The sequence below is a fragment of the Mesoplodon bidens genome, assembly GCF_964165515.1.
Source record: "Mesoplodon bidens genome assembly, chromosome: 18".
Lineage (NCBI taxonomy): Eukaryota > Metazoa > Chordata > Mammalia > Artiodactyla > Ziphiidae > Mesoplodon > Mesoplodon bidens.
Genome location: NC_138175.1, coordinates 45,845,734 through 45,872,756, shown reverse-complemented (window position 1 = coordinate 45,872,756; position 27,023 = coordinate 45,845,734). Strand labels below are relative to the sequence as shown.

Sequence of the window (27,023 nt, the reverse complement as noted above, 5' to 3'; positions counted from 1 at the left end):
AAAAAAAAAAAAATAAGAGCTTAAAATACACAAAGAGAAACAGGAGAGACAATGGAGGAAAAAAAACAAAATTCAAAAGAAGAATGCTTCTAAAAAAAAAAAGACAAGAATGCTTCTAAAAACATTATATAGCAATTCCATAAGAGAATGATGTCAGAAAAAGAAATACTGAAAATGTTTTTTAAAATAAAAATACAAAGATGAGAACTTAATAAAACCTTACAGAAAGTGCAACATAAAAAGAGAGATGGAAACTAGAAAAAAAAAGAGCAGATACAAACTACTATATATAAAATAGATAAACAACAAGGTCCTACTGTATAGCACAGAGAACTTATAAAAAATAATATGTATATATACATGTATAACTGAATCACTTCACTATACACCAGAAACTAACACAACATTGTAATTCAATTTAAAAAAAAGAAAAAGAAATTCTAGAGGTAGCACAAAAAATTTAAGATCTGAATTATGAGTGTTCAATCATTCAAAAATTTAATGAGCTCTTACTATGTGTCAGACATGGTGCCAAGCACTGGACATAAAAAATGATCAATCAACAGTGAAACATACAGAACAGAGAAAAAGAGAAAACAATGCGGAACAAATGATCAACAAAATTACAGAAGAAAATTTCAGAGATTTTTTGTTTCTGGAATAAGTGAGTGCCCTGGTACATGAAAGAATAAAATCAACATCATGATACCTCAACACAAAATAGTAGAACATCATAAATAAATAACAAATGCTAAAAGCTTCCAAAGAGATTAAACAGGTCACTTAAAAGAATTAAGAACCTGAATGGGTTTTGGACTTCTCTACAACACTAGATAATAGAAGATTTTAGAAATCCTCGGAGCAATGCCTTTAAAAAGTTGAAGTTTTTCAACCTAAAATGACATCTCCAGTCAAATTATCAATCAAATTATGAGAGTGAAATGAAAACATTTTAATTCATGAAAGGATTCACAAAATATACTTTCTATTACTTCTTTTGCATCCTTCCCTTGGTTGCTTTTGAAAGATGTGCTTCAGAATAATAAGGAAACAAATCAAGAAAGAGCAAGGCAAGAGATCCAACAGTCTAAGTATACAAAAGTATCCAAGGCATGCAAATACAGAAGAGAATCAAAACGAATTCAGAGGGGAGGAGTTAAGGGAATCAAAGGGATGATCCTAAGGGAATCCACTGGATGATAATAAAGGAAAATTCTAAAATAAAGTTATGTTACAATCACACCTGGGGAGGAAGAACAGAGGGTTAGAGGAGGGATATCTCAGTTAAACAAACAAACCACAGAACAGGAGAAAACATTTGCAAATGAAGCAACTGACAAGGGATTAATCTCCAAAATATACAAACAGCTCATACAGCTCAATATCAAAAAAACAAACAACCCAATCAAAAACTGGCTACAAGATCTAAATAGACATTTCTCCAAAGAAGACATACAGATGGGCAAAAAACAAATGAAAAGACGCTTAATACCACTAATTATTAGAGAAATGCAAATCAAAACTATAATGAGGTATCACCTCACACTGGTCAGAATGGCCATCATGAAAAAATCTACAAACAGTAAATGCTGGAGAGGGTGTGGAGAAAAAGGAACACTCTTGCACTGTTGGTGGGGATGTAAATTGGTACAGCCACTATGGAGAACAGTATGGAGGTCCCTTAAAAAAACTAAAAATAGAGCTGCCATATGACCCAGCAATCCCACTCCTGGGCATATATCCGGAGAAAACCATAATTCAAAAGGATGCATGCACCCAATGTTCATTGCAGCACCATGTACAATAGCCAGGACATGGCAGCAACCTAAATATCCATCGACAGAGGAATGGATAAAGGAGATGTGGTACATATATACAATGGAATATTACTCAGTCATAAAAAGAAACGAAATAATGCCATTTGCAGTGACATGGATGGACCTAGAGATTGTCATATAAAATAAGTCAGAAAGAGAAAGACAAATATCATATAATATCACTTATATGTGGGATCTAGAAAAATGGTACAGATGAACTTATTTGCAAAGCAGAGTCACAGATGTAAAAAACAAACTTACTGTTACCAAGGGGGGAAGGGGGGTGGGATGAATTGGGAGATTGGGACTGACATATATTCACTACTATATATAAAACAGATAACTAGTGAGAACATACTGTATAGCACAGGGAACTCTACTCAATGCTCTGTGGTGACCTAAATGGGAAGGAAATCTAAAAAAGAGTGGATAGGGGGACTTCCCTGGCAGTCCAGTGGTTAAGACTCTGCCTTCCAATGGAGGGAGTGCAGGTTCTATAGGGAAGCTAAGATCCCACATGCCTCAGGGCCAAAAAACCAAAACAAAACAGAAGCAACACTGTAACAAATTCAATAAAGGCGTTAAAAATGGTCCACATGAAAAAGTCTTTAAAAATAAATAAATAAATAAATAAATAAAATAAAAGAGTGGATATATGTATAACTGATTCACTTTCCTGTACAATAGAAACTAATAGAACATTGTAAAGCCGCTATACTCCAATAAAAATTAAAAAAAAAATAAAGGACACACCAGGCTAGTATACAAAAACAAAAACAACAGAACAATACCCCCCAGTTACCTGATGTGTCTGAAAAGAGATTAGTGACAGATAAACAGAAAACTAAGCAAACTCCCAATTAAGACAAGGTTTAACTCCATGGAAAAGAAAAGTTGTACAAGGAGTGAAATGTGACTACAGAGCTCAGCAACAAAAAACATTTACAGTGAGTGAACTGAAAAACAATTTAAATGAAAATTGTGACATAGTATATATGGAGGATTATATATACTATATACAGTATATATGGAGGATGAGTTAAGAGGATATAAAGCTAAATCTTCAAATTCCACAGTGAAAAGTGAATCATCGCTATATCCAGAATTAACTTTTTTTTTTTTTTTTTTTTGCAGTACGCGGGTCTCTCACTGTTGTGGCCTCTCCCGTTGCGGAGCACAGGCTCCGGACATGCAGGCTCAGTGGCCATGGCTCACGGGCCCAGCCGCTCCGCGGCATGTGGGATCCTCCCGGACCAGGGCACGAACCCGTGTCCCCTGCATCGGCAGGCGGACTCTCAACAACTGCGCCACCAGGGAGGCCCCAGAATTAACTCTTTTTTTTTTTTTTTTTTTTTTTTTCTTTTTGTGGTATGCGGGCCTCTCACTGTTGTGGCCTCTCCCGTTGCGGAGCACAGGCTCCGGACGCGCAGGCCCAGCGGCCACGGCTCACAGGCCCAGCCGCTCCGCGGCATATGGGATCCTCCCAGACCAGGGCACGAACCCGTATCCCCTGCATCGGCAGGCGGACTCTCAACCACTGCGCCACCAGGGAGGCCCCAGAATTAACTCTTGAAAAAAAATTCTCAGGAGAGAAAGGATAGAAATGGTGACCGCCCCCCCCAAAAAAAAGACAGGGTCATGGGGAAGGAAAATTATATAGGAAATAAAATAAATGTAAAATATGAGTTCCAGAAGGAGAATATGGTGATGATGCAAAACCAACAATAAGACAAATTCCCAGAGTCAAAGAAAACTCTTAGTAATAAGATGGTTCCTCTCTGTGCTGAGCAGAATTTATGAGGAAAGACTTTTGTTTTTGTTCTTTTAAATTTATTTACTTATTTATTTGGATGTGTTGGGTCTTAGTTGCATCAGGCAGACTCCTTAGTTGCGGCTCACCGGCTTCTTAGTTGTGACACATGGGCTCCTTAGTTGCAATGGGCTCCTTAATTGCACCTCGCCAGCTCCTCATTTGTAGCACGCAAACTCTTAGTTGCAGTATGTATGTGGGATCTAGTTCCCGGACCAGGGATCGAACCCGGGCCCCCTACATTGGGAGCACAGAGACTTAACCACTGCACCACCAGGCAAGTCCCAAGGGAAGAGTTTTAACTAGATATACCTTGGTAGAATTTCTGAGGTTCAAAGAAAAAGATAACTCTATAGTTATATAAACTAGAAACCTAATGAATCAGGTTGTATCCTATTCACGTTTGTGTTTGGTGTTGCCCCAATAGTTCTCTAAAGTTCTGAATTAGTTACCAGTGTTGACATATCAGGAGATTTAATACAGAAATCTGGATTTCTGCCTTTCCTTGAAGGACCAGACTATGCGGCAGCACTAGGCCTGTATTCTCATGACAGCTGTCTCCTAGACTTAACAAGTGCTTACTCCTTTGAGACAGGGTGCAGACTCTCTCTCATTACCCACTGTCCCCACTATTTCCTAGCCCCACATGGATGCTCAGGCCAGAGTTTCAGTTGCCATGTACATTTGCAATATTGCCTTTTTAAATTTTACTTTCATTTCTGAAGAGTTTTTGCAGGCTATGGAATTCTGGGTTGACAGTCCTTTAGCAAATAAAATATTGTTCCACTTTTTGCTGACCTCCATGGTTTATGAAGATAAATCTAGTCATTCAAGTCTTTGTTTCCCCACAAGTAACACATTATTTTTCTATGGTTCTTTCATTTACTATGGTCCTTTTGGGACTTCAGTGATATAAATATGAAAACTTTGTTGTTGTCCCACATGTCCCTGAGTCACTCTTTTTAAGTTTTCAATCTTTTTTCTGTTATTCATATTGGCTAATTTCTCTACCTTCTAGTTCACTAATTTCCCTCTGTTCTCTCCATTCTCCTATTGAGCCTATCCAGTGAGTTTAAAATTTTTTGGCCATTGTATTTTTCAGTTCTACAATTTCCATTTGTTTCTTTTTATATTTTCTTTAAATTGTATTTTTTTTTGCTATTGAGTTGTATGGGTTCTGTGTGTGTGTGTGTGTGTGTGTATATATATATATATATATAAAACGGATATTAACTCATTAGATATATGATTGGCAAATATTTTCTCTCATTCAGTAGGCTGCTTTTTTCACTTGTGGTTTCCTTTTCTGTGCAGATTTTTAGTTGTATTTCATCCCATTTGTTAATTTTTGCTTTTGCTGCCTTTGCTTTGGTGTCATATCCAAAAAAATACAAGACTAATGTCAAGGAGCTTACCCTCTGTGTTTTCTTCTAGGAGTTTTATGGTTTCAGGTCTTGTACTCAAGTCTTTAATCCATACTGAGTTGATTTTTGTGTAAGGTGTAAGACAGTGGTCCAGTATTTCCAACACCACTTATTGAAGAGACTGTCCTTTTCCCATTGTATATTCTTGGCTTTTTCATTTTAACTGACCATATATATGTGGGTTTATTTCTTGGCTCTCTTTTGTTCCATTGATCTATGTGTTTGTTTTTATGCCAATACCATACTATTTTTACTACAGCTTTGTAATCTAGTTTGAAATCAAGAAGCATGATGCCTCCAGCTTTGTTCTTCTTTCTCAAGATTGCTTTGACAATTTAGGGTCTTTTGTAGGTTTTATACAAATTTTAGAATTGTTTGTTCTATTTCTCTGAAAGATGCCTTGGAATTTTGATAGGAAGTGCACTGAATCTGTAGACTACTTTGGGTTGTATGAACATTTTAACAATATTAATTCTTCCAATCCATGAAGATGGAGTAGCTTTCCATTTATTTGTGACTTCTTCAATTTCTTTCATCAGTGTTTTATAGTTTTCAATGTACAGGTCTTTTCACCTCCTTAGTTAAATTTATTTCTAGGTATTTTATTCTTTTTTTTTTTTTAGTGTGTATTTCTTTTTTGGGGCTGCACCGTGGGGCATGTAGGACCTTAGTTCCCCGACCAAGGATCGAACCCATGCCCCCTGCATTGGGAGTGTGGAGTCTTAACCACTGGACCGCCAGGGAAGTCCCTTTCTTTTTTTTTTTTTGATGCACTTGTAAATGAGATTTTTTTCTTAATTTCTCTTTCTCAGTGTTCATTACTAGTGTATAGACATGCAACTGATTTTTGTATGTGGATTTTGTATCCTGCAACTTTACTGAATTCATTTATTAATTCTAACAGTTTTTCTAAAAACAGAATTACCATATGATCCAGCAATCCCACTCCTGAGCATTTGGATTAGACAAAACTCTAATCCAAAATGATACATGCACCCCTATGTTCATAGCAGCACTATTCACAACAGCCAAGACATGGAAACAATCTAAATTTCCATTGACAGAGGAATGGATACAGAAGATGTGGTAAATATATACAATGGAATACTACTCAGCCATAAAAAAGAACAAAATAATGCCATTTGCAGCAACATAGGTGCAACTAGAGATTATCATACTAAGTGAAATCAGAAAAGGAAAGACAAATACCACGATATCACTTATATGTGGAATCTAAAATATGACACAAATGAACCTATCTATGAAACAGAAACACACTCACGGACATAGAGAACAGACTTGTGGTTGCCAAGGGGGAAGGGATTTGGGAAGGGATGGAGTGGGAGGTTGGGGTTAGCAGATGTAAGCTATTATATATGGAATGGATAAACAACAAGGTCCTGCTGTATAGCACAGAGAACTATATTCAGTATCCTATGATAAACCATAATGGAAAAGAATAGTAAAAAAATGTATATATAGGACTTCCCTGTTGCACAGTGGTTAAGAATCTACCTGCTAATGCAGGGGACACGGGTTCGAGCCCTGGTCCAGGAAGATCCCATGTGCCGCGGCGCAACTAAGCCCATGTGCCACAACTACTGAGCCTGCACTCTAGAGCCCGTGAGCCACAACTGCTGAGCTCGCGTGCCACAACTACTGAAACCCATGTGCCTAGAGCCTGTGCTCCGCAACGTGAAGCCACTGCAATGAGAAGCCCGCACACCATAACGAAGAGTAACCCCCACTCGGTGCAATTAGAGAAAGCCCACGCACGGCAATGAAGACCCAACGCAGCCAAACAAAATAAATAAATAAAAAATATTTAAAAAAAGAAAACATTAAGGAGAAATAGTGCTTTTAAAAAATGTATATATGTATAACTGAACCACTTTGCTGTACAGCAGAAATTAACACCACATTGTAAATCAACTATACTTCAATAAAAATAAATAAATAATTCTAACTTTTTTAAGTGGAGTCTTTGGGATTTTCTATATATAATATCATGTTATCTGCAAATAGTGACAGTTTTACTTCTTCCTTTCCGATTTGGATGACTTATATTTCTGCTTCTTCTGTAGTTGCTCTGGCTTAGACTTCCGGTACTATGTTGAATAAAAGTGGTGAGAGTGGGGATCCGTATCTCATTCCTGATCTTAAAGGAAAAGTTTTCAATTTTTTACCACTGAGTATGATGCTAGCTGTGGGCTTGTCACAAATGGCCTTTAGTATGTTGAGATATGTTCCCCCTTTGTTCAGAGTTTTCATCATGAATGGATGTTGACAAAAAAACGTAAATGAAATTTTATTAGTTTCTGCTTTATAACAAAGTGAATCAGTTATACATATACATCTGTTCCCATAACCCTTGCCTCTTGCGTCTCCCTCCCTTCCACCCTCCCTATCCCACCCCTCCAGGCGGTTTCAAAGCACCCAGCTTATCTCCCTGTGCTATGTGGCTGCTTCCATAAATGAAATTTTACTTAATGTAATTTTAAAATTTATATGGAAGACCAAAAAGACAAGTAAAATCAAATACTTCTGAAGAAAAAGGTGGAGGGACCTGTCCCATCAGAGATCAGGACTTTTGATAAAAGCAAGAGTAATTAGGACAGGTATAGATAAAAAGGCCAATGGAATAGGAGTGACCTATGTATACATGGAATTTTAATATGTGACTGTGGATCAGCGGAAAACAAATAGACTCTTCATTCAGTGGGGCAAAAATAATTTGCTTTCTCTACAGGGAAAAAATTATAACTGATCTCATACTATTTGTGAAAATCAACTCCAGGTACCTTAACAGGGCTTTAATAAGAAAGTAAAAACATAAACATTCTTGGAAGAAAAAATAGGAGAAAATGGGGCTAGGAAAAGGTTTCTTATGACCCCAAAGGTGTGAAGCCTGTGAAGGAAAAAAGCAGAATTTTTTAATAAACTTAAATAATTATGTATAATTATATAAAATTATATAATTATATATAATTTAACTATTAAATATATAATGTAACCATAGTAACAGAATTACTGTTCATCAAAAGATGTCATAAAGAAAATGAATAAATAAGCTACAACAGGAAAAGATGTCTATAAAACATGCTACTGACCAAAAATTAGTACCTAGAAAATATATAAGGAATTCCTATAAATTTTAGGAAAAAGACAAATAGTCTAATAAAAAAATGATCAAAATGGCATTATAGGGACTTCTGTAGTGGTCCAGTCGTAGAGAATCCATCTTACAATGTGGGGGACATGGGTTTGACCCCTGGTTGGGGAACTGGGACCCCACATGCCATGGGGCAGCTGGGCCCGCACGCCACAACTGCTGAGCTCACACGCCACAACTGCTGAGCTCGCGTGCCACAACTGCAGAGCCCATGCGCCCTGGAGCCTGCATGCCACAACTAGAGAGGAGAGGGCCTGCACATCACAACTGGAGAAAAGCATGCGTGCCACAGTGAGGAGCCTGTGCACCACAGCGGAGGATGTTGCATGCCTCAACGAGGATCCGGTGTGCCGCACCTAAGACCCAACACAGCCAAAAATAAATAAAATAAATAATAAATAAATCTTAAAAAAAAAAGTGCAGATTATCAAATCAGATGAAGTGGAGCATAGGGTCAGCTACTGCAATTAAGAGAAGGGAGGGATAGCAGTTAAAAAAAATGGTATTACACAGAAGAGACACTATTGGCCAAACATGTGGAAAGATAATCATCTTCAACAGTAACCAGGAAAACTCAATTTAAAACAAGGAAATAAGTTGTTTTTTTTTTTTTTTTGGCTGCGTTGGGTCTTCATTGCTGCGCACGGCAAGTGGGGGCTACTCTCAGTTGCAGTGCACGGTCTTCTCATTGCGGTGGCTTTTCTTGTTGAGGAGCATGCGCTCTAGGCACGTGGGCCTTAGTAGTTGTGGCATGTGGGCTCTAGAGCACAGGCTCAGTAGTTGTGGCACATGCCTTAGTTGCTCTGTGGCAGGTGGGATGTTCCCAGACCAGGGCTCGAACCCGTGTCCCCTGCATTGGCAGGCAGATTCTATTCTATTTATTTATTTATGGTTGCATTGTGTCTTCATTGCTGTGCACAGGCTTCTCATTGCGGTGGCTTCTCTTGCTGTGGAGCATGGGCTCTAAGCATGCGGGCTTCAGCAGTTGTGGCACACAGGCTCAGTAGTTGTGGCGCATGGGCTTAGTTGCTCTGTGGCATGTGGGATCTTCCCGGACCAGGGATCGAACCCATGTCCCCTGCATTGGCAGGCAGATTCTTAACCACTGTGCTACCAGGGAAGTCCCAGCAGGCGGATGTTTTTTGTTTTACATCTTTATTGGAGTATAATTGCTTTACAATGGTGTGTTAGTTTCTGCTGTATAACAAAGTGAATCAGCTCTACATATACACATATCCCCATATCCCCTCCCTCTTGGGTCTCCCTCCCACCCTCCCTATCCCACCCCTCTAGGTGGTCACAGAGCACCGAGCTGATCTCCCTGTGCTATGCGGCTGCAGCAGGCAGATTCTTAACCACTGTGCCACCAGGGAAGCCCCGAAATAAGATTTTATACTCACCAATCAGATTGTTAAAAAATGAAAAAAATCTTACAACATCAGTCACAGGGAAAGATGGTGATACAGACACTTGGAAAACACTTTGGTATTACCTGGAAAAGCTGAATAAGAAAGTGTGCCTTATTTAAAGTCAACTGGGCTACACAGCCTGTCTGGTGTGTCTTAATGTCCACTAAATTCTCAGACAAAGCCCCAGAAGCCTTTACCCTCTTTTTTGGCTATATGTCTACACAAGCTAAGTGGAATAGAGACTTGAAGTGACTATCTGGAGATATCCGGATCCAACAGGTTAACTGATTTTTTAAAGCAAATTTTTAAAAGTTTAATAAAAATCACTCTTTAAAGGTGGGGGGTGGGAAATGTATGCCAAGACCCAGCAATTATATTCCTAGGTGTATTTCCTAGCAAATTTCTTGTATATGCAAATCTAAAGATTTACATGTTATTATCTTATAATTTTATGTTAGTTATATGTTATATATATCCTATTGTGCATGTACTATATTTTATAAATAACTATACTAATTAAATAAAAAAAAACTTAGTGGATAAGCTGAAGAGCCAAAAGGTCACACATAACTGAAGAATATATTAGTGAATCAATACAAATCGAGGCAAGGAATTCTATGTAAAGGCAGTATAAATGGAAAAAGAGATGAAGAGTTTAAGCCATTGGAGATGATCCAGATGTTCTAATGTCTGTTTAATAGGAGCTTAAGAGAGAAAAGAGGAAATGGTAGCAAGGTAATGTTTGAAGAGATGACTGCCAAGGAGTTCCTATCACAAGAAAAAGATATAACTCCTCAGATTTAAAAATACAACCAGAAGCAAATATGGCAGAATAAAGGTAACCACACCTGAATATTACAGTAAAAATTTAGCCCCTTAGAAGAAAAGTTTATAAAGGAACAACAATCATACACCGAGAAGAAAACATTGGAGAATATCTTTATGGTCTTATGGTAAGCAAAGATTTCTTCAACAGGACAAAAAGTACAGATAGCATGATCTGTTTATTTAAGATTCAAAAATAGGCCAAGGAAGAATTTCTTACATAAGTCCTAATAAGTGTGAAGCACAAAAGGAAAGATTGATAAATTTGACCAAAATTAAGAACTTCTGTTCACAAAAAGAAACCATAAAGAGAGCTAAAAGACAATTCAGAGTAGAAGAAGATATTAGCAATTTTTAGAACATGGAATATATTCATAAGCAAAATATATAAAGAACTCTTACACATCACTAAGAAAAATACAGGCAATCCAACAGAAAAAAGACGAACTGGCAATTGACTGAAGAAGAATTTCAAAAGACGAATAATGATATGAAAATGTGTTCAAGCTCATCAGTAAAAAGGGAAATGCAAATTAAAACCACACTGAAGTATCACTATATGCTGAACAATTGGTAAAAATCTAAGTTTGACAATACCATACATTAGGAAGCATGTGCAACAATGGGAGCTCCTATGTACTGCTGGTGGGATTGTAAACTAGTATACGCATTAAAGAAAAGTTGAAAAATGGATAGCTAAAGATATGATGTCTTATGATCCATTCATTTCTATCCTTTTCAAATAACATAGAAAATGTTCATAGTAGTGATTTATAACTGTCAAAAACTGGAAACAACCTAACTGCCTATGAAAAGTAGAACTGAAAAATAAACTGTGGTATATTCATATAATCAAATGAATCAACTCTGACTATAAAAAGTTGTGTGGCTCTCTTAGGTGGTAAAAGTATAAAGGGACACAAAGATACTATGGACAAAGAGAGACCTGTGCTGATAGTGTTGTAGTTCTTGACCTGGGTGATGGTTCCATGAGAATTCATTCTATAACTGTTTGAATATCTGCCAATAGTTTGTTACTTTTCTGTACTTGAGATAATTTCCAATAAAAAGAATTAAAATATATTAAACTGTCTCCTGGGCCTGTCTATCTCTGCAGGTACAAGTGGATAGATGGATAAAAGAAATAGAAAAAGAGGCCCTGAAATACAAACTAACATAAATCAGAACTTATAACTGAACAGGCAGATAAAACAATGATGATATAAGCAGCTGTTCAGTAAATGGTGCTAAAATAAGGTATGGGGGCACGGGAGGGGGGATTGATTTGGACTCTCATTTTACAGCTTATTGTAAAAGAACTTTAAAATGGATTTAAATGCTATTGAAAATAGCAGAAAAATGTTTTAAAAAGAACAAAATATCTATGAAGTTTGTAGAAGTCAGTTAATTTTCTAAAATTAGAAACTGTAATAACCACAAAAGAGCTGACTACAGACACATTAAAGCATACACTTAAAGATGCCAATCCAAATTAAAATTTAAAAAGTAAAAAGCACCCTGTGGAAATAGGCATATAATGTTTTTATTTCATAAAGTCCATAAAAATTGACTGAAAAAAATTAGGACAGTAATAGATAAAAAGTGTAAAATATAGCACAAACAAATTAAAAACAGTAGTACCATTAAGGTGAAAATGTTCACTCTCACTAGTACTCAGTAGAATGACACTAAAACAATCTAGTGTACCAAGAAATCAGTGTAAAAGTTATTAGGGATGATAAAGCATTAAAGTTATATAAGGGAGAAATTTTCCATATTTTTTAGAATTACATATTGAGGTTATACAAGGGTGAAATGACATGAAGTCTTGGATTTGAAAATACTTTAATAATAACAACTGGGATAGATAAAGCACTGGCCTCCTGGCTGCTCCTCACACAGAGCCAATGCATACCTGCCTCAGGCCCTTGAATGTTTGGCTTCCTCTCTCTGGAATGTTCTTCCTCCCAGTAATCACATACAATGATTTACAGCTATACTTCTTCAGGTCTCTGTCCCAATGTCATCTTATTGGAAAAAGTTTCTTGTACCATGTCACATAAAATAGCAACCCCCCATCCCCTTTCTCCACCTTGTTTGTCTTTTCAGCACTCACTTTTACATATTATATATTCATTTATTTGTGTATCTCTCCCTGCACCAGAGGGTAAACTCTGGAAATAGAGAGTCTGCATATTCTATTCACTGCTGTAACCTCAGGTTGACAGTAGTGCTGGGCATGCAACAGGTATTCAATAAACATATACTGATCTATCGACAGATGAATGGATAAAGAAGATGTGGTACATATATACAATGGAATATTACTCAGCCATTAAAAAGAATGAAATAATGCCATTTGCAGCAACATGGATGGACCTGAAGATTATCATACTAAGTGAAGTCAGACAGAGAAAGACAAATAACATATGCTATCACTTATACGTGGAATTAAAAAAATAATAATACAAATGAACTTAGTTACAAAACAGAAACAGACTCACAGACTTAGAGAATGAACTTATGGTTACCAGAGGGAAGGGTGGCGGGGAGGGATAAATTGGGAGTTTGGGAATGACATGTACACACTGCTATATTTAAAACAGGTAACCAACAAGGACCTACTGTATAGCACAGGGAACTCTGCTCAATATTCTGTAATAACCTAAATGGGAAAAGAATTTGAAAAATAATAGATACATGTATATGTATAAATGAATCACTTTGTTGTACACCTGAAACTAACACAACATTGTTAATCAACTGTTCTTCAATATAAAATAAAAATTAAAAAAATATATATATTGAATTAAGGAATGTGCTGTCCTGGTTTTTTCTTTTTTTTTTTTTTTAATTTATCTTTGCTAGCACTAAGCTCTCAATGGAGGCACAGAGCCTTTTTGCCTTTTTTCCATTAAAGTCAATGACATGCATGCTCAAATCTCCCTCTATGACATCTATGTGATCAACTCCTCTTCTACCTCTTTAGCCCTCACTTTCTGCTGGGCTCCCTATTTTAACCTCACTTATGGTGCTTCTACATTTTAGGAGTTATATATAATATCCTTATTAAGCTATAAACTCTGAAATTGCTTATTCATTTTTTTGTTGGTTTTTTTTTTCGTTTTTGGCTGCACCATGCGGCTTAAGGGATCATAGTTCCCCAACCAGGGATCGAACCCATGCCCCCTTCAGTGGAAGCATGGAGTCCTAACCACTGGACCACCAGGGAATTCCTGCTTATCTTTTTTTTAATCTCTTCAGTACCTAGCAGAGTACCTCACACACATTAGAAAATCGGTAAATGAATGACTCAATGAGTGTATGAGCTACTGTATCTTAAAAACCCTAAAGGAAATAAGTCTTTGGTAATGTAGAAAAAAAATATTTCAGGAGACAGTGATGCTTTTTAAAGACTAAATACAAAAGAGGATGAGAAGCTGATAAGGAAGTAGATCCAAATTTGGAAAGAAAGGAATATTATTAGAGAATGTGGAGGAGGGCACCAGCTGTTTAAAACTGGGACAGAAGTACACGAGGAGAAGAGCAGGTGGAGTGTGTTAAGTAAGGGGAAAAGGTAAGATCATTTGAAAGGTCATGCTGAAAAGGCTTACTTTTGCCCAACAGGCCTAAAGTTTTTAAGGGGAGCTTCCCAGATTTCATCTCAAAGGTGCAGTCTCTCCACTGACCAATTGGGTCATTACCTGCCATGCCTCACTTACCTGGCCACTGGTCTCTTGTTAGTTCTCTGTCAACCAACCAGGGTTCCTTCCCTTGCTCCAAGAAGGAGATCACATCTGGCTTAGAAATAGAATGTCCTGCTTACAAAAGAAGTAATGAGATAAGTTTATGATGAGAATGTCCCAGAATTCAAATCCAGTCCCTTCATTATTAAGAAAGAGTCAAAGAAAGATACATCAGATTTATGAAACATAACAGAGGACTTGAAACTACCCTCATAACTCAATGCAGCTTCCTCTTTCTAACTCTACAGTATTAAAATTATTCCTCTGGAAACAAGCTGTAGAAATCCAAATGGTTACTTGAAAGGTAGGTGAGTATGACACCAGAAGTAGACCTTCTCAAGGCAGAATCTGAATTATTATGGACATCCTTACCCATTGAAACCAGGTTGCTGTAATTCTCCAACATCACCTCTCTGTATAAATCTCTCTGATCATCATTCAGGTACTCCCACTCCTCCTGAGAGAAGTCTATGGACACATCACTGAACATCACTGACTCCTGGAACAACAACCATGTTAAATTGTTAAAAATTAGATTGGATTAATAAACATAAGTGTTTTTGTGACGGAAAGAGAGAAGAAAAAAATAAAGCTGGAAGAGGGAATTCCCCAGTGGCACAGTGGTTAAGAATCTGCCTGCCAATGCAGGGGACACAGGTTCGAGCCCTGGTCCGGGAAGATCCCACATGCTGCGGAGCAACAAAGCCAGTGCGCCACAACTACTGAGCCTGGGCCCTAGAGCCTGCAAGCCACAATTACTGAGCCCACGTGCCACAACTACTGAAGCCCACGTGCCTAGAGCCTGTGCTCTGCAACGAGAGAAACCACCACAGTGAGAAGCCCGGGCACCGCAAGGAAGAGTAGCCCCCGCTCACCGCAACTAGAGAAAGCCCGCGCGCAGCAATGAAGACCCAACACAGCCAAAAATAAATAAATAAATAAATAAATTTATAAAAATAAATAAATTAATTAAAATAAAGCTAGAAGAAGTGAAAACCAGCAAGCATACAGACTGGGGCTGAATGTCTGGGATGCATCTGGAGGACTGTAAACAAATAAGCAGGACTGAATCACTGAGCTTCCACGTCATCTGTTTCCTCCAAGGAAATTGCCTGTGTATAGTGGGACACTTCCATTATCCAAGTAAGTCTGGGAAGGTACAAAATCCAGCCAAGACGAGTTTCCTAATTAAAAGAAATAGTATACAAAAACAACTAGCAAATGCTTGTCATATAATATGTTATGAATACATGTGACTATCTTTTCCAAAATAGCTATAAGTAAACTTTCAGAATAAGGGATAAAAAGAAGACATTAAAAGCAGGTTGGACAAAAGTCATCAAGAATCAGAGAGGCAGGGCTTCCCTGGTGGCGCAGTGGTTAAGAATCCTCCTGCCAAGTCAGGGGACACGGGTTCAAGCTCTGGGCCAGGAAGATCCCACATGCTGCAGAGCAACTAAGCTTGTGAGCCACAACTACTGAGCCCATGTGCCACAACTACTGATGCCTGTGCACCTAGATCCCGTGCTCTGCAACAGAGAAGCCACGGCAATGAGAAGCCCCCGCACTGCAATGAAGAGTAGCCCCTGCTCGCTGCAACTAGAGAAAGCCTGCGCGCAGCAATGAAGACCCAACACAGCCAAAAAAATTAATTAAAAATAAATTTTTAAAAAAGAACCAGAGAGGCAATGGGGTTCTTAAGAAAACCACTAAAAACAAGAAATGATAAGAACAATTCAGTATGCTGATGAAGAAAAGAAATTCTGATCTAGAAATCTATAACCAAATTTTCATTCTGTTGTGACAATTGAAAAAAGGAATTCCTAGACATGGAACGACTCAGCACAATTTCTTAGGAAACTACCAGAGGCTGTGCTCCACCAAAATCAGAGAGTAAACTAGAAAAGAGGAAGACATGGGATTCAAGAAATAAGTGAATTAACATGGGAGAACAGTGAAGGAAAATCCCGGGGCGGGTGGGGGGAAGGAAGTCTTTGGGAAACAGACCTAGAGAGCAACTAGATAGGAGCAGGGTGAAAAAGGGAATAGGGGTGCATGTCTCCATGTTCAAAAGGAATTGATGTGTTTGACCAGATGGAAAACGTACTGATTGGCATGTGGCAGTGATTCTGGAGATTTTGGATATAAATACATGGACAACTAAGCAAATGGGGGAAAGAAAGCAGTTAACCCCAGGAAAGATGAAAGGTTGTAACAGAAAAAAGCTATGAGCTGGCTCAGCAGTGAGTGATATTTGCAGTCCTAAGAATGTGTACACTATTGATTTAACCAAAAATTGTGATATAATAACAGAATCAGAGGAAATGAAGGGTGCAATATGTAAGTATAATGTCCTTTCCACTCTGCAGTAAGTCAGGAGATGATGAGTAAAACTGATTATCAATATTCAAGAGCTGAGGGCAGCTACCTTTTGGGAGTGGAACTGGTAGTGGAGCCAAATTGAAATAGCACTACATTACTTCTGAACATGTATAATATGACTTTAAAAAATATTTTAAATTTGCATATAATTCAAGACTGATCCATTCTAATGTCACGCGACTGTATAATAAGTTATTCCTTGTTAAATTCTTTCCATAAGCATATTTTCTTCACTGAATAATATTCTATAATATGGACATAAATGACAACTTCTCCTTTGCTTTCAGACGTTGAGACTGAAGGTGATCTTTAAAGACCTTCCCAACGTTGGCCCAATCTCACCTAAAACCGCCCATTGCTCAACTGTAAATTTCCTTTGTTCCTGAACTACAGGAATTTGGCAGAACGTGATCCAGTTTCACACAATGGCATTACTGATGTCTATCATGGATGATCTCGTGGGGTGTCAGAGCTTTGTACCAACCACCAGTCATACCTTCAAACCTGAAAGTCTCATACATAGGAGATCTTTCTGTGTGTTAAGAATGAAATCAAACAAAACCATTCCACATACTTTCTTACTGGAAAACCTAGGTCTGTGGAGATGATCAGGGCTTTTCCCTATGAGGTGCCCCTAATTACCCATCTTCATCCTATCAAATCACTGTCCAAAGCAAATTAGATTAACAAATGGAAAACACATTTCTGTTCTACCAAGATTTCTGACACAACTCTGATAGAAGATGCTGAAGGACTTACTAAATGGATTTGTAAACACTGTTTAAAAGAAGAAGGGGGGACTATGGAGGGCACTGGGTTGTTTAGGAGGAAATAGGGGTCAGGTTCCTCAAGGGGGACCATGTTAACCAGTGAAAAAAACTTTCTTCCAAACCTGGTCTCAGTCAGACTGTTTTTACATTATGTAATTAACAATTTGTGGGAACAAATAAAGATACTTGATGAACTCCATAAGCAATTTTCTAATGGATTTTAATCTTGTTATCTAACCCCTCAGCCCTCTAACAGTTATCTGTAATTTAAGAGTATAAAGATCTTTAACCAGACATTCCTTCCTTTTTTCCAACAATGATTATCTAACCACTTATTTTTTCTATAAATATTTCCACCAAGAGAGAAATTTTTGAATTGGCTTATTAGAGACCTTTTCTTTAGAGCAAGAGTAAGAGAACTTTGGCATTGCTTATAACTAAACTGTCTGAAAATTGTTTTTTTAAAACACCTAAAAGCTCATGATGAGGAAAGCAAATATTTACACGTATTGGGTAAAAATGACTCTATTTGAGCAAAAGAAACAGCATCTCACCTGAGCCATGGCTTTGATATTTGCAGAAAAGGACCAGTCTTCCTCTGGGTTCCTCTTCTGGAAAAAGGCAGAGCTGGAGGAGACGAAAAGAAGCTATATAAGATCCCACTTGCCTCATAGCTCCCAGAATGATCATTTCCCCTCTGTTCACTCCACAAAAACAGTTGAGGGGTATCAGTGAGAAGAATGGGCAAATCTCTCATTATCACCTACTCCAGAAACCTCAAGCTTTGACTAGAGTCAGATAGATCTGGACAACTTGACATGGTTTAGAGAACATAGCTTGTATATATACACATATACACACAAAAATGTACTTTTTAGAAGTACAAATTATAGCATATTATACACACTGTTACTATTTTTACTTAATATATCTTGGACCAGATCCCAACTAGTACATTCAGAGGTACATAATTCTCTTAGCTACATTGGATTATACTAAATGGATACACTTTAATTTATTCAACCAATTTGCTGCCAATGATCATTTGGGTTGTTTCCAGTCTTTCACTATAACAAACAATGCCGTGATATATATTCTTGTACATATATCATTTTACCTGTATATAAATTCTGAATGATTAACTCCTAAAAGTTGATCATATGCATTTTAATTTGGATATACAATGGTCAAACCAATTTTCAATGATCTTGGATTGTACAATCAGGTCCCAAGTCCTGACCAAGAAACATCTGGTTGATAAACCAGATCCTCTAATCTTGCCTAGTTGAGAAGACTTTTGGGGTTAATGAGCCTTGACTTAAGAAAACTGAAATCTAGAAAAGCAAACAAAGTAATTTTACAGAATTTACGGAAGATATTAAAATTAGCATAACAATATAAAGGAATTAACAACTACAGAAATAACATAGACATGGACTAAACCCACATCACTGATGCTTTAGAATAGCTTTTGACTATAAGTACAGTAATAAAATTCATAATAATTGTGTATATTCTGTGTGCTTCTATACTAATAGAAGTCTAAAACTCTTTAAGGGGAGTAACTGAATTTGTCATCGATGTTTAAATGTTTAAGAAAAATTGTGGTTTTTTGTTTATTGGATATAGGAATGTAATAAACTGAGCATTATAAAAGTGTAAAGGGCAGTGAGCATCCTCTATATATACCAAGCTCCTTGATCAACAAACAATTTATCAATAATTTCATGTAAAACTGACCACTCAGGAAGTAACACCATGGTATCATGTTATAAATTATTTAATGGCTACTTCTTCTACCCCTAGTTACTCACTGCATTCCCCCACAGGTAAACACATTCCAGGAAATGAAAACCAAAGTAATCCACAAATGCTTCTTCCTTAAAACATGAAAGCATTCCTTTAAATAACTATTATTACTACTTACTAAGTTCTTAGTATTTTTATTTGGTTTTTTTTGTTTTGTTTTATTTTGTTTTTGCGGCACGCGGGCCTCTCACTGCTGCGGCCTCTCCCGCTGCGGAGCACAGGCTCCGGACGCGAAGGCTCAGCGGCCATGGCTCACGGGCCCAGCCGCTCCGCGGCATGTGGGATCCTCCCGGACCGGGGCACGAACCCGCGTCCCCTGAATCGGCAGGCGGACTCTCAACCACTGCGCCACCAGGGAAGCCCCAAAGTTCTTACTATTTTTAAAAACCACATAGCCTCTTACATGCCAGGTATTGTGCTAAAAGAAGAAGGGGGGACTGTGGAGGGCACTGTTGATACTAAAGAATCAATAGTAATCCAGAAAGACTTGAAAAGAGTTCCTTCTGCTATACGCCTTACCTTTAAGTCCCCCTTTCTGGTCTCTCTTCCTGGCCTTTCCCTGATTTTAAAGGGACTTCCTCAAGTGCTGTACCTTCCAAGCAGAATGGGCAGGAAACATCTCACTTCAGTAGCTCCATACTATGTTTGTCACATTCCCAACCCTCTTCATCTTTGCCCCAGATGGTATCCTCCCAGGCTGAATTCTTGCATCTGGAGGATCTGCTCCTCCCTTTTAAAGCCAACAATCTCTGTGGCCAAGACCATCATATATTTGCAACGTGACCATACCTGGGGCATGGAGCACTGCCAAAAGATACCACTACACAGAAGAGAGTCTTACAATCTAATAAGTGATTTAAAATTTTTGAGAATTTTGCACTCTTCTAAATAACACACCTCTTTTAATTTAAAAAATGTAATGTATTAAATATTTCCAGTATTACCGTGAAAATTTCCTGTATGCTAGGAACTGTAGTTATCTGTTAGTAATAGAGACCTGAAAAGCAGTTTAATTTTTCTTATATAATGAGAAGGCTAGAAGTAGGTAGTGGCTGGCTTTGGTCCCCATGGTTGCTTTAGACACAATATCTATCATACAATTATAGATTACTAGACATGCAAGGAGATAAAAACAGAAAACAGCAGCAGAACCAAAGACAATTTAGATACTGGAGTTGGCAAACAAATAATTTTAAATGGCTATAATTAAAATGTTAAAGGCAACCAAGGAAAAGATAGGCAAATGGATGATAAGACAAAGAAACTAAACAGAATTGAAATCCATAAAATTTCGGCAAATTAAGAAACAAAGAAGTCATTGCATGGTTTTGAGATCAGACAAGCAGAAGACAGGATCACTGAACTCAAAGACAAGCCAACAAAAAATATCCACATGAAGTGTGGGAGAAAAAAAATAACAGGAGTATAAAAGACACACGAGACACAGTTAAAAGATCTACCACAAACGTTAAGTGGAGTCTCAGAAGGAGAAGAGATTGAAGAGGAATTAATATTTGAATAGATGTATACACTGATGTGTATAAAACTGATGACTAATAAGAACCCGCTGTATAAAATAAATAAATAAAATTAAAATAAAAAATTAAACAACAACAACAACAAAAAGCCTATGGGAGAGACCGATCTGCAAAAAAATTTTTAATTAAAAAATTTTTTTTTAATTTGAATAGATTAATTGATTAAAAGTCTCAACAAGAGTTTCAAGAAGCTCAGCAAACCTGAAGAATAATATATAAGAAGGTAAACAAAACAAACACACAAAACAAAAGCAAAACCACAACCAAGCATATCAGAGTCAAACTGCTGAAAACCAAAGAGAAAGGAAAAAATTATTGATAGTACCCAGAGGAATGAAAGATCTATTACCAACAGCACTGATAAAAAAGAAAGGGATAACATGAACAAAATCAGGAATGAAAAATCAGGAATGAAAAATGATAACATGAACAAAATCAGGAATATTATGTAGCTGTAAAAAAAGAATTATTAGTATCTCTTTGAATTGCAGTAGAATAATGTCCAGGATATGTCATTAAGTGAAAGAAGCAATGTTCAAAAGAGTACCTAGAGGGCTTCCCTGGTGGCGCAGTGGTTGAGAGTCCGCCTGCCGAAGCAGGGGACACGGGTTCGTGCCCCGGTCCGGAAAGATCTCACATGCCGCGGAGCGGCTGGGCCCGTGAGCCATGGTCACTTGCACGTCTGGAGCCTGTGCTCCGCAACGGGAGAGGCCACAACAGTGAGAGGCCCGCGTACCACAAAAAAAAAAAAAAAAAAAAAAAGAGTACCTAGAATATGTTATCTTTAATGCAAAAAAAAGAGGTCATTCAAAAGAGTACCAGTATCTGCTCACTTGTGCAAAGGAAATACCAGGAGGATAAAAACAGAAACTAACCAGACTGATTATGTACAAGAAGTGGGCAGGAACCATGTTAATGTTTTCATACTCAAAATGTTATGACATGTTACAATCAACCAGGATGTGAAGGAACCCTAAGTGTAACACACAAAGCTAAATGTAGGAAAAATGAGTAACAAAACTATACTGAAGAGGGTAGTGAAGAAAACTAAATTGAGTAACTTTGGAAACAGTTTTGACTCTATAAGGTTAAGTTAAAGAACACAAATACTTTATTGTACTTAGTACATTTATTTTTTACACAAGTATGGGTTAGCAATTCTGCAACTACTTTATATACATTCTAGGATACGTGTAAAAAAATTATTGATACTAAGAAGCAGGTTTCTCACTGTTGGAGAAAAGAGTTACAAATAAGGAAATGGCCAAACCTCAAGGGAGACAATTCTCCATGAGTCTTGCATGTTTCTGCACATGTTGCCAGATCAGAGACTAAGTGCTATTATTCTGGATAATTTCTGCAAGATGTTTACATAATGAACAGCCTTGGAGGACAGAGATAGTCTCTCTCTAGAGCAAAAGCCAGGCATGCTTATTACCCATTATAAAAGATTCAGGTTCCCTGAATTCAAGGGAGCACATAAATACCTGTGTATTTTGTATCACCCTATGGATGCAAGTGAACAAGTGCAAGGAAAATACTGATACTTTGGCTACTGCTACCACAATGAGCAGCAAACTTTCATCTCTGACTCGAAATCTCATGTCTTCTACCAGCATCCGTGAAGCTGCCCAAGCTAACTTTTAACTTATAAGTAGGGTAAAATCTCAGATACTTCACAGTTCTTGACAGAATCCCATGGTATTGAACTGGAATTGAAAGTATGAGTATGAACTGGTGGTTTTTAAATATATACAAATAAAGATAGATAGATAGATAGATAGATAGATAGATAGATAGATAGAGATGTGTGTATATACATTTGCTTATTTTCTAGCTCTGCCCGTTGCCAGGAATTAGAGGAATTACACCCAGGTAGAAATGAGCACACCAAGTGCCCAGAGCTTGGTTTATAAATCCACTCTCCAATAAAAGAAACCAGGGCTCCTTGGAGAAATTGCTGATTCCAGGGCTAGAGGAGGGAAAAATACAAGCCTGGAACATATTCGTGCCAGAAAGTAAGACAGTGCTCAAAAAAATAATGGCATGTTGAAAGGACACAGAAGTCAAACTGAAGGAGTTCCTAGTGGCCAAATCTGGGACAATTTGAGCAACAAAATATGTAACAATAATAGATTATGAACTCATAGAATAATATATATATATATATATATATATATATATATATGGGTTCATAAATAAATAATTGAACAAACATATGAGGAATAAGGGACAACTCTTCTTTACACTAGAATTTAAATTAATAAATGTAGAAGGAATGATGGAAAGGGAAAATCACCACTAGGCAAACATCACAGTAATAATTGTTACAGATAAGAATTATCAATGGATATTAAAATTGATGAGTGAAAGTATAATGAGAAACAGTATTTTTGCATAGTCCCAAAGCACCTCCCCACAAGATACTTATTAATTAAAAAGAGGAATACAGTAATTTTACAAAGGAGGAACCAGGCAGACACCACCTTTAACCAAGTGATCAAAGTCAACATTACCACTAATGAGATATACTGATATAACTCCTGATATGACACATTGAGAAGAACACAACATCATTTCTGTGATCTTTTTGCCAAAAATGCATAGTCTAAATTTAGTCACGAGGAAACAGCAGACAAATCCAAATGAAAGACATTCTACAAAATAACTGGCCAGTGCTCCTCAAAAGTGTCAAGGTCATAAAAGATAAAAAGGACTAAAGAACTATGTCAGATGGGAAGAGACTAACAAAACAAGACAACTAAATCAATCTGGGAACTTAGATTGGATTCTGGAACAGAACAGGGCACTGATAAGACAATTAGCAAAATTTAAATAAGGTTTGTAAATTAGCAAACGTCTTGTATCAGGGTAAATTTCCTGGTTTTCATAATTGTAATGTGGACACCTGAATGAAGAGTATATTGGAATTCTTTGCACTATGTTTACAATATGAAAATAAGGTTTTTTTTTAATGAAAAAAATTAAAAGGACAAGAGAACACTTTTAAAAATTGGATATTCAAATGGCCAATAAAGATATGAAAAGGTGCTGAACATCATTACACACCAGAGAAATGCACATTGAAACTGATAAAATTCCACTACACATCCACCAGAATGGTTAAAAGATTGATAATTTCAAATAATGGAGATGATGTGGAACACCTGAAACTCTCATACATTACTGGATGGAATGTAAATTGGTACAGCATGAGATATTGGTAGTATCCATTAAACATGCCTGCCCCCAAAAAACAAAACAAAACAAAAAAATGCCTGCCCAATGATTTAGCCATTCCACTCCTAAATATTTACTCAAGAGAAGAGCATTTACGTGTTCACCAAAACCACAGTAGAATGTTCATAGCAGCAACACAATTCGTAATAGCCCCAAATTAGAAAATATCAAATGTCCCTGAACAGTGTAATCAATTAATAAATTGCAGTATACCCCGAAATGTAATGAGAACTAAGTACAATTACACTCAACAACATAAGTGAATCTCACAGACATAATGTGGAACAAAAGAAGCCAGGCATAAAAGAACACATGCCATATAATTCCATTTATATATGCAATTCAAGAATGGGTAAAATTAATTAATGGTTATAGAATTCTGAACATTGATTCTGGGAGAGGAATAACTGGGAAGGGGCATGAAGGAATCTTCTGGGGTGCTGGCAAAGTTCTTTATGTTGATCCAGGAAACTGTTTTATCGCTGTATACTGAAGATTTGTGTACTTTACTGTATATATGCTATATGTCATAAAAATGTTTTAAAAAACTATCAGAACCATGTTTTGGTAGGGACATGGAGCAATGAGATGTTTCAAACACTGCTGTGCAAATATAAATCTGGCACCCTCTTTTGTAAATATTTTGGCACTATTTGGTTAAGTGGAAGATATATTACCTAGCAACTCGATTGGTAGGTAAACTCATGCATGTGTACCCTATGTAAAAGAATGCTCCTGGCAGCATAGTCTATAAAGTCAAAAACTAGAAATAACTCAAATGTCCATCATTACTAGAAGGGATGAATAATAGTAGTATACTTTAAAGGATGGAATACAATATAGCAAGGAAAACAAATGAACCACTATTAGATCTAATATGCATAATTCTCAAAAACATAGTTGTACAAATAAGCAAAGTAAGAGATAAAAGACAGTATGGCAGCATTCATATAAAGTTTAAAAACGGGGGAAACTACAGTATAATGCTTAAAGAGGTAAACATAAGCGAAAAAACTTCATACATTTAGCCAGTCACACAAACATAATCACACACAAACTTAAATCACCATGGTGACATAAGCTAGAGATAACCCACAACCCAACAACAGGGACGCATACCCAGGGCCTCAAATGGTCACATAAGCACAATCACACATTTACCAAGAGGACAGTCAGTCACAACCGGCACTGTCACTGGCACTGCACACCTGCACATGGTCGCACAGTCACAATCACACTAACCACAGATTAAAACCACACAGTATCCACAGGTACCCCCACGTGTACTCTGCAGCCCACAGTCGCACAGTCACACCCCTCTACGGCGACAAACGCTATCACATCCACCGAGTCACAAGCTCCTCACACCCCCACATACAATGCCGCACGTGATTACACGCACATCACCGGGTCGCATCCCATCACACCAGCAGTCACAGGCTCTCAGATTGTGCTGCACACGATTATCGCTGGAACCACACACACGCTCACTACAGGAACAGCCAGACACAATCACGCGTTCATTCATCACATACCACTACACAGACACAATCACACAATTTCAAACTCACCTCCTCAGCGGTACAAAGCCGAGGCTCCGGTCCCGCCCTCTCCTCTGGTTCCCCACTTCAGGTCTTCCAAGCTTCCAAAGCAGCAGAACCTTCCACAGGACTGGAACAGTCACCCGTGCAGACCTCAGGGTCCCGCCAGCGCGTGACTTTGAGGCTGAATTCGAGCGAGAATAACGTTCTTGCCGAGAAGTCCTCTGGGAAGTGTAGTCAGAGACGTCCCTGTGGTGAGCAAGATGGCCGCCGGCCGCCCGGATTCGCCTCAGAGCTCAGCTGCGACCCAGCCGAAAGGATTGCATTCCGTCATCAAACCGCGCATCGGAGGCCTCACGGAGCCTGGCTCAGCCTCGGGCAGTGACTCCCAAAGAAGCTCACTCTGAAACGTTTGAAAATGGACTTTCCGGGCCCGCCCTATTATCCCCTGGAGTTGAACAGGCTCTGGAAGAAAAGAATTAGTCCTCAAAGGGAGATAATTTGCACAGCCGAGCCTTCTGGGAAATGTAGTTAGGGAGCAGGAAAAGCGGTGGATGGGTCGTTTGAAATTCGTCTTGATTCTTCACAGCCTGCGCTTGGTCACATCCCGGAGACTTCTGGGAGTGTCACTGCGCCCAAGGAGTGCGCAGGCATCCTGGGTCGCCGTTTTGGCTTTTCGGGCATGAGTTTGGTTTGGGGGTTCCTCAGTGCAGAGGGCTTGTGGGACCTGAGCTTCTGAGACCCAAGTCTAGTCAGGGAGGACAAAGGGGAGGAAACCAGGAACCTGCAAAGATATTGGGGAGGTTGAAGGGGGAGGAATCGCTAAACGTGAAACAGGGAGGGGTAAGCCAAACGGGATGCGCTTCCGATGCTGCGAAGGGGGTTGATGCTATTCTGTGCTACTTACTGATTTATCTGTGGTAGTCGGGGAGTGAGGAGCATGAGGGGGCGTGTGGGGCAGGTTGTGCAGGAGGCAAGTAACGAAAGCCCGGATGTGTGTGACTTAGGGTGTTGGGGGTAGTAGAGAGGGGCAGGAACAGAATTGTGTGTGTGTATCTGTGTCTTTGATTATTTAAATGAGTATCACCGTATGTATGACTGGGATTGTATATTGGAAAATAATCTCTGAGCCTCATTGTAAAACAATAACAAGAAGAATAGATCTGGAAGCATTTTCTTTCTCTTTTTTTGTTTTAGATTTGATGGGAGAAAGGTTACATAATTGAGCTAATAAATTATTGAAACCTTGACTTTTATGTAAAACCAGAAGCGTCAATCATGGAATAGAAATAAAAACAGCGCTTTCGTTAAAAAGAAAGTCGGTTTGAAAGGAACTTTTTTTCTATTTTCTTTTTTTTTTAATGGGGTGTTTGCTCTTGCTTAGAGCCCAGACCCTGGAGTCATAGCCATTCAATCTTACGTGTTCTTTTAATGGCCTGGGGGAGGGGTTGAGGTCTAAGGGAGCTGATTTGTGAAGTCTTGGACTAAGAAATGACTTTAAAGTTTGATGGGCAGTTTCGGCCATTGGAAACAAGTAGAG

At 38.1% G+C, this 27,023-nt stretch overlaps 1 protein-coding gene across 4 annotated transcripts in view; it reads right to left on the bottom strand.

Annotated features, from left to right (window-relative positions):
• LOC308606377 (uncharacterized protein) overlaps positions 1-27,023 on the bottom strand; it is a 67,306-nt gene that overhangs the window by 6,006 nt on the left and 34,277 nt on the right. For 2 of the 4 annotated variants that reach the window (XM_081217183.1, XM_081217184.1), the window contains exons 2-6: positions 25,514-26,267; positions 17,910-17,982; positions 15,213-15,387; positions 14,576-14,702; positions 14,180-14,278 (exon numbers count right to left, since the gene is read on the bottom strand). In XM_081217183.1, the coding sequence (XP_081073309.1) occupies positions 14,180-14,278; positions 14,576-14,702; positions 15,213-15,293 (307 nt within the window). In that variant the 5' untranslated portion in view covers positions 15,294-15,387; positions 17,910-17,982; positions 25,514-26,267. The remainder of the gene's footprint in view (positions 1-14,179; positions 14,279-14,575; positions 14,703-15,212; positions 15,388-17,909; positions 17,983-25,513; positions 26,268-27,023) is intronic. The other 2 variants (XM_081217185.1, XM_081217186.1) reach the window with 2 other exon arrangements.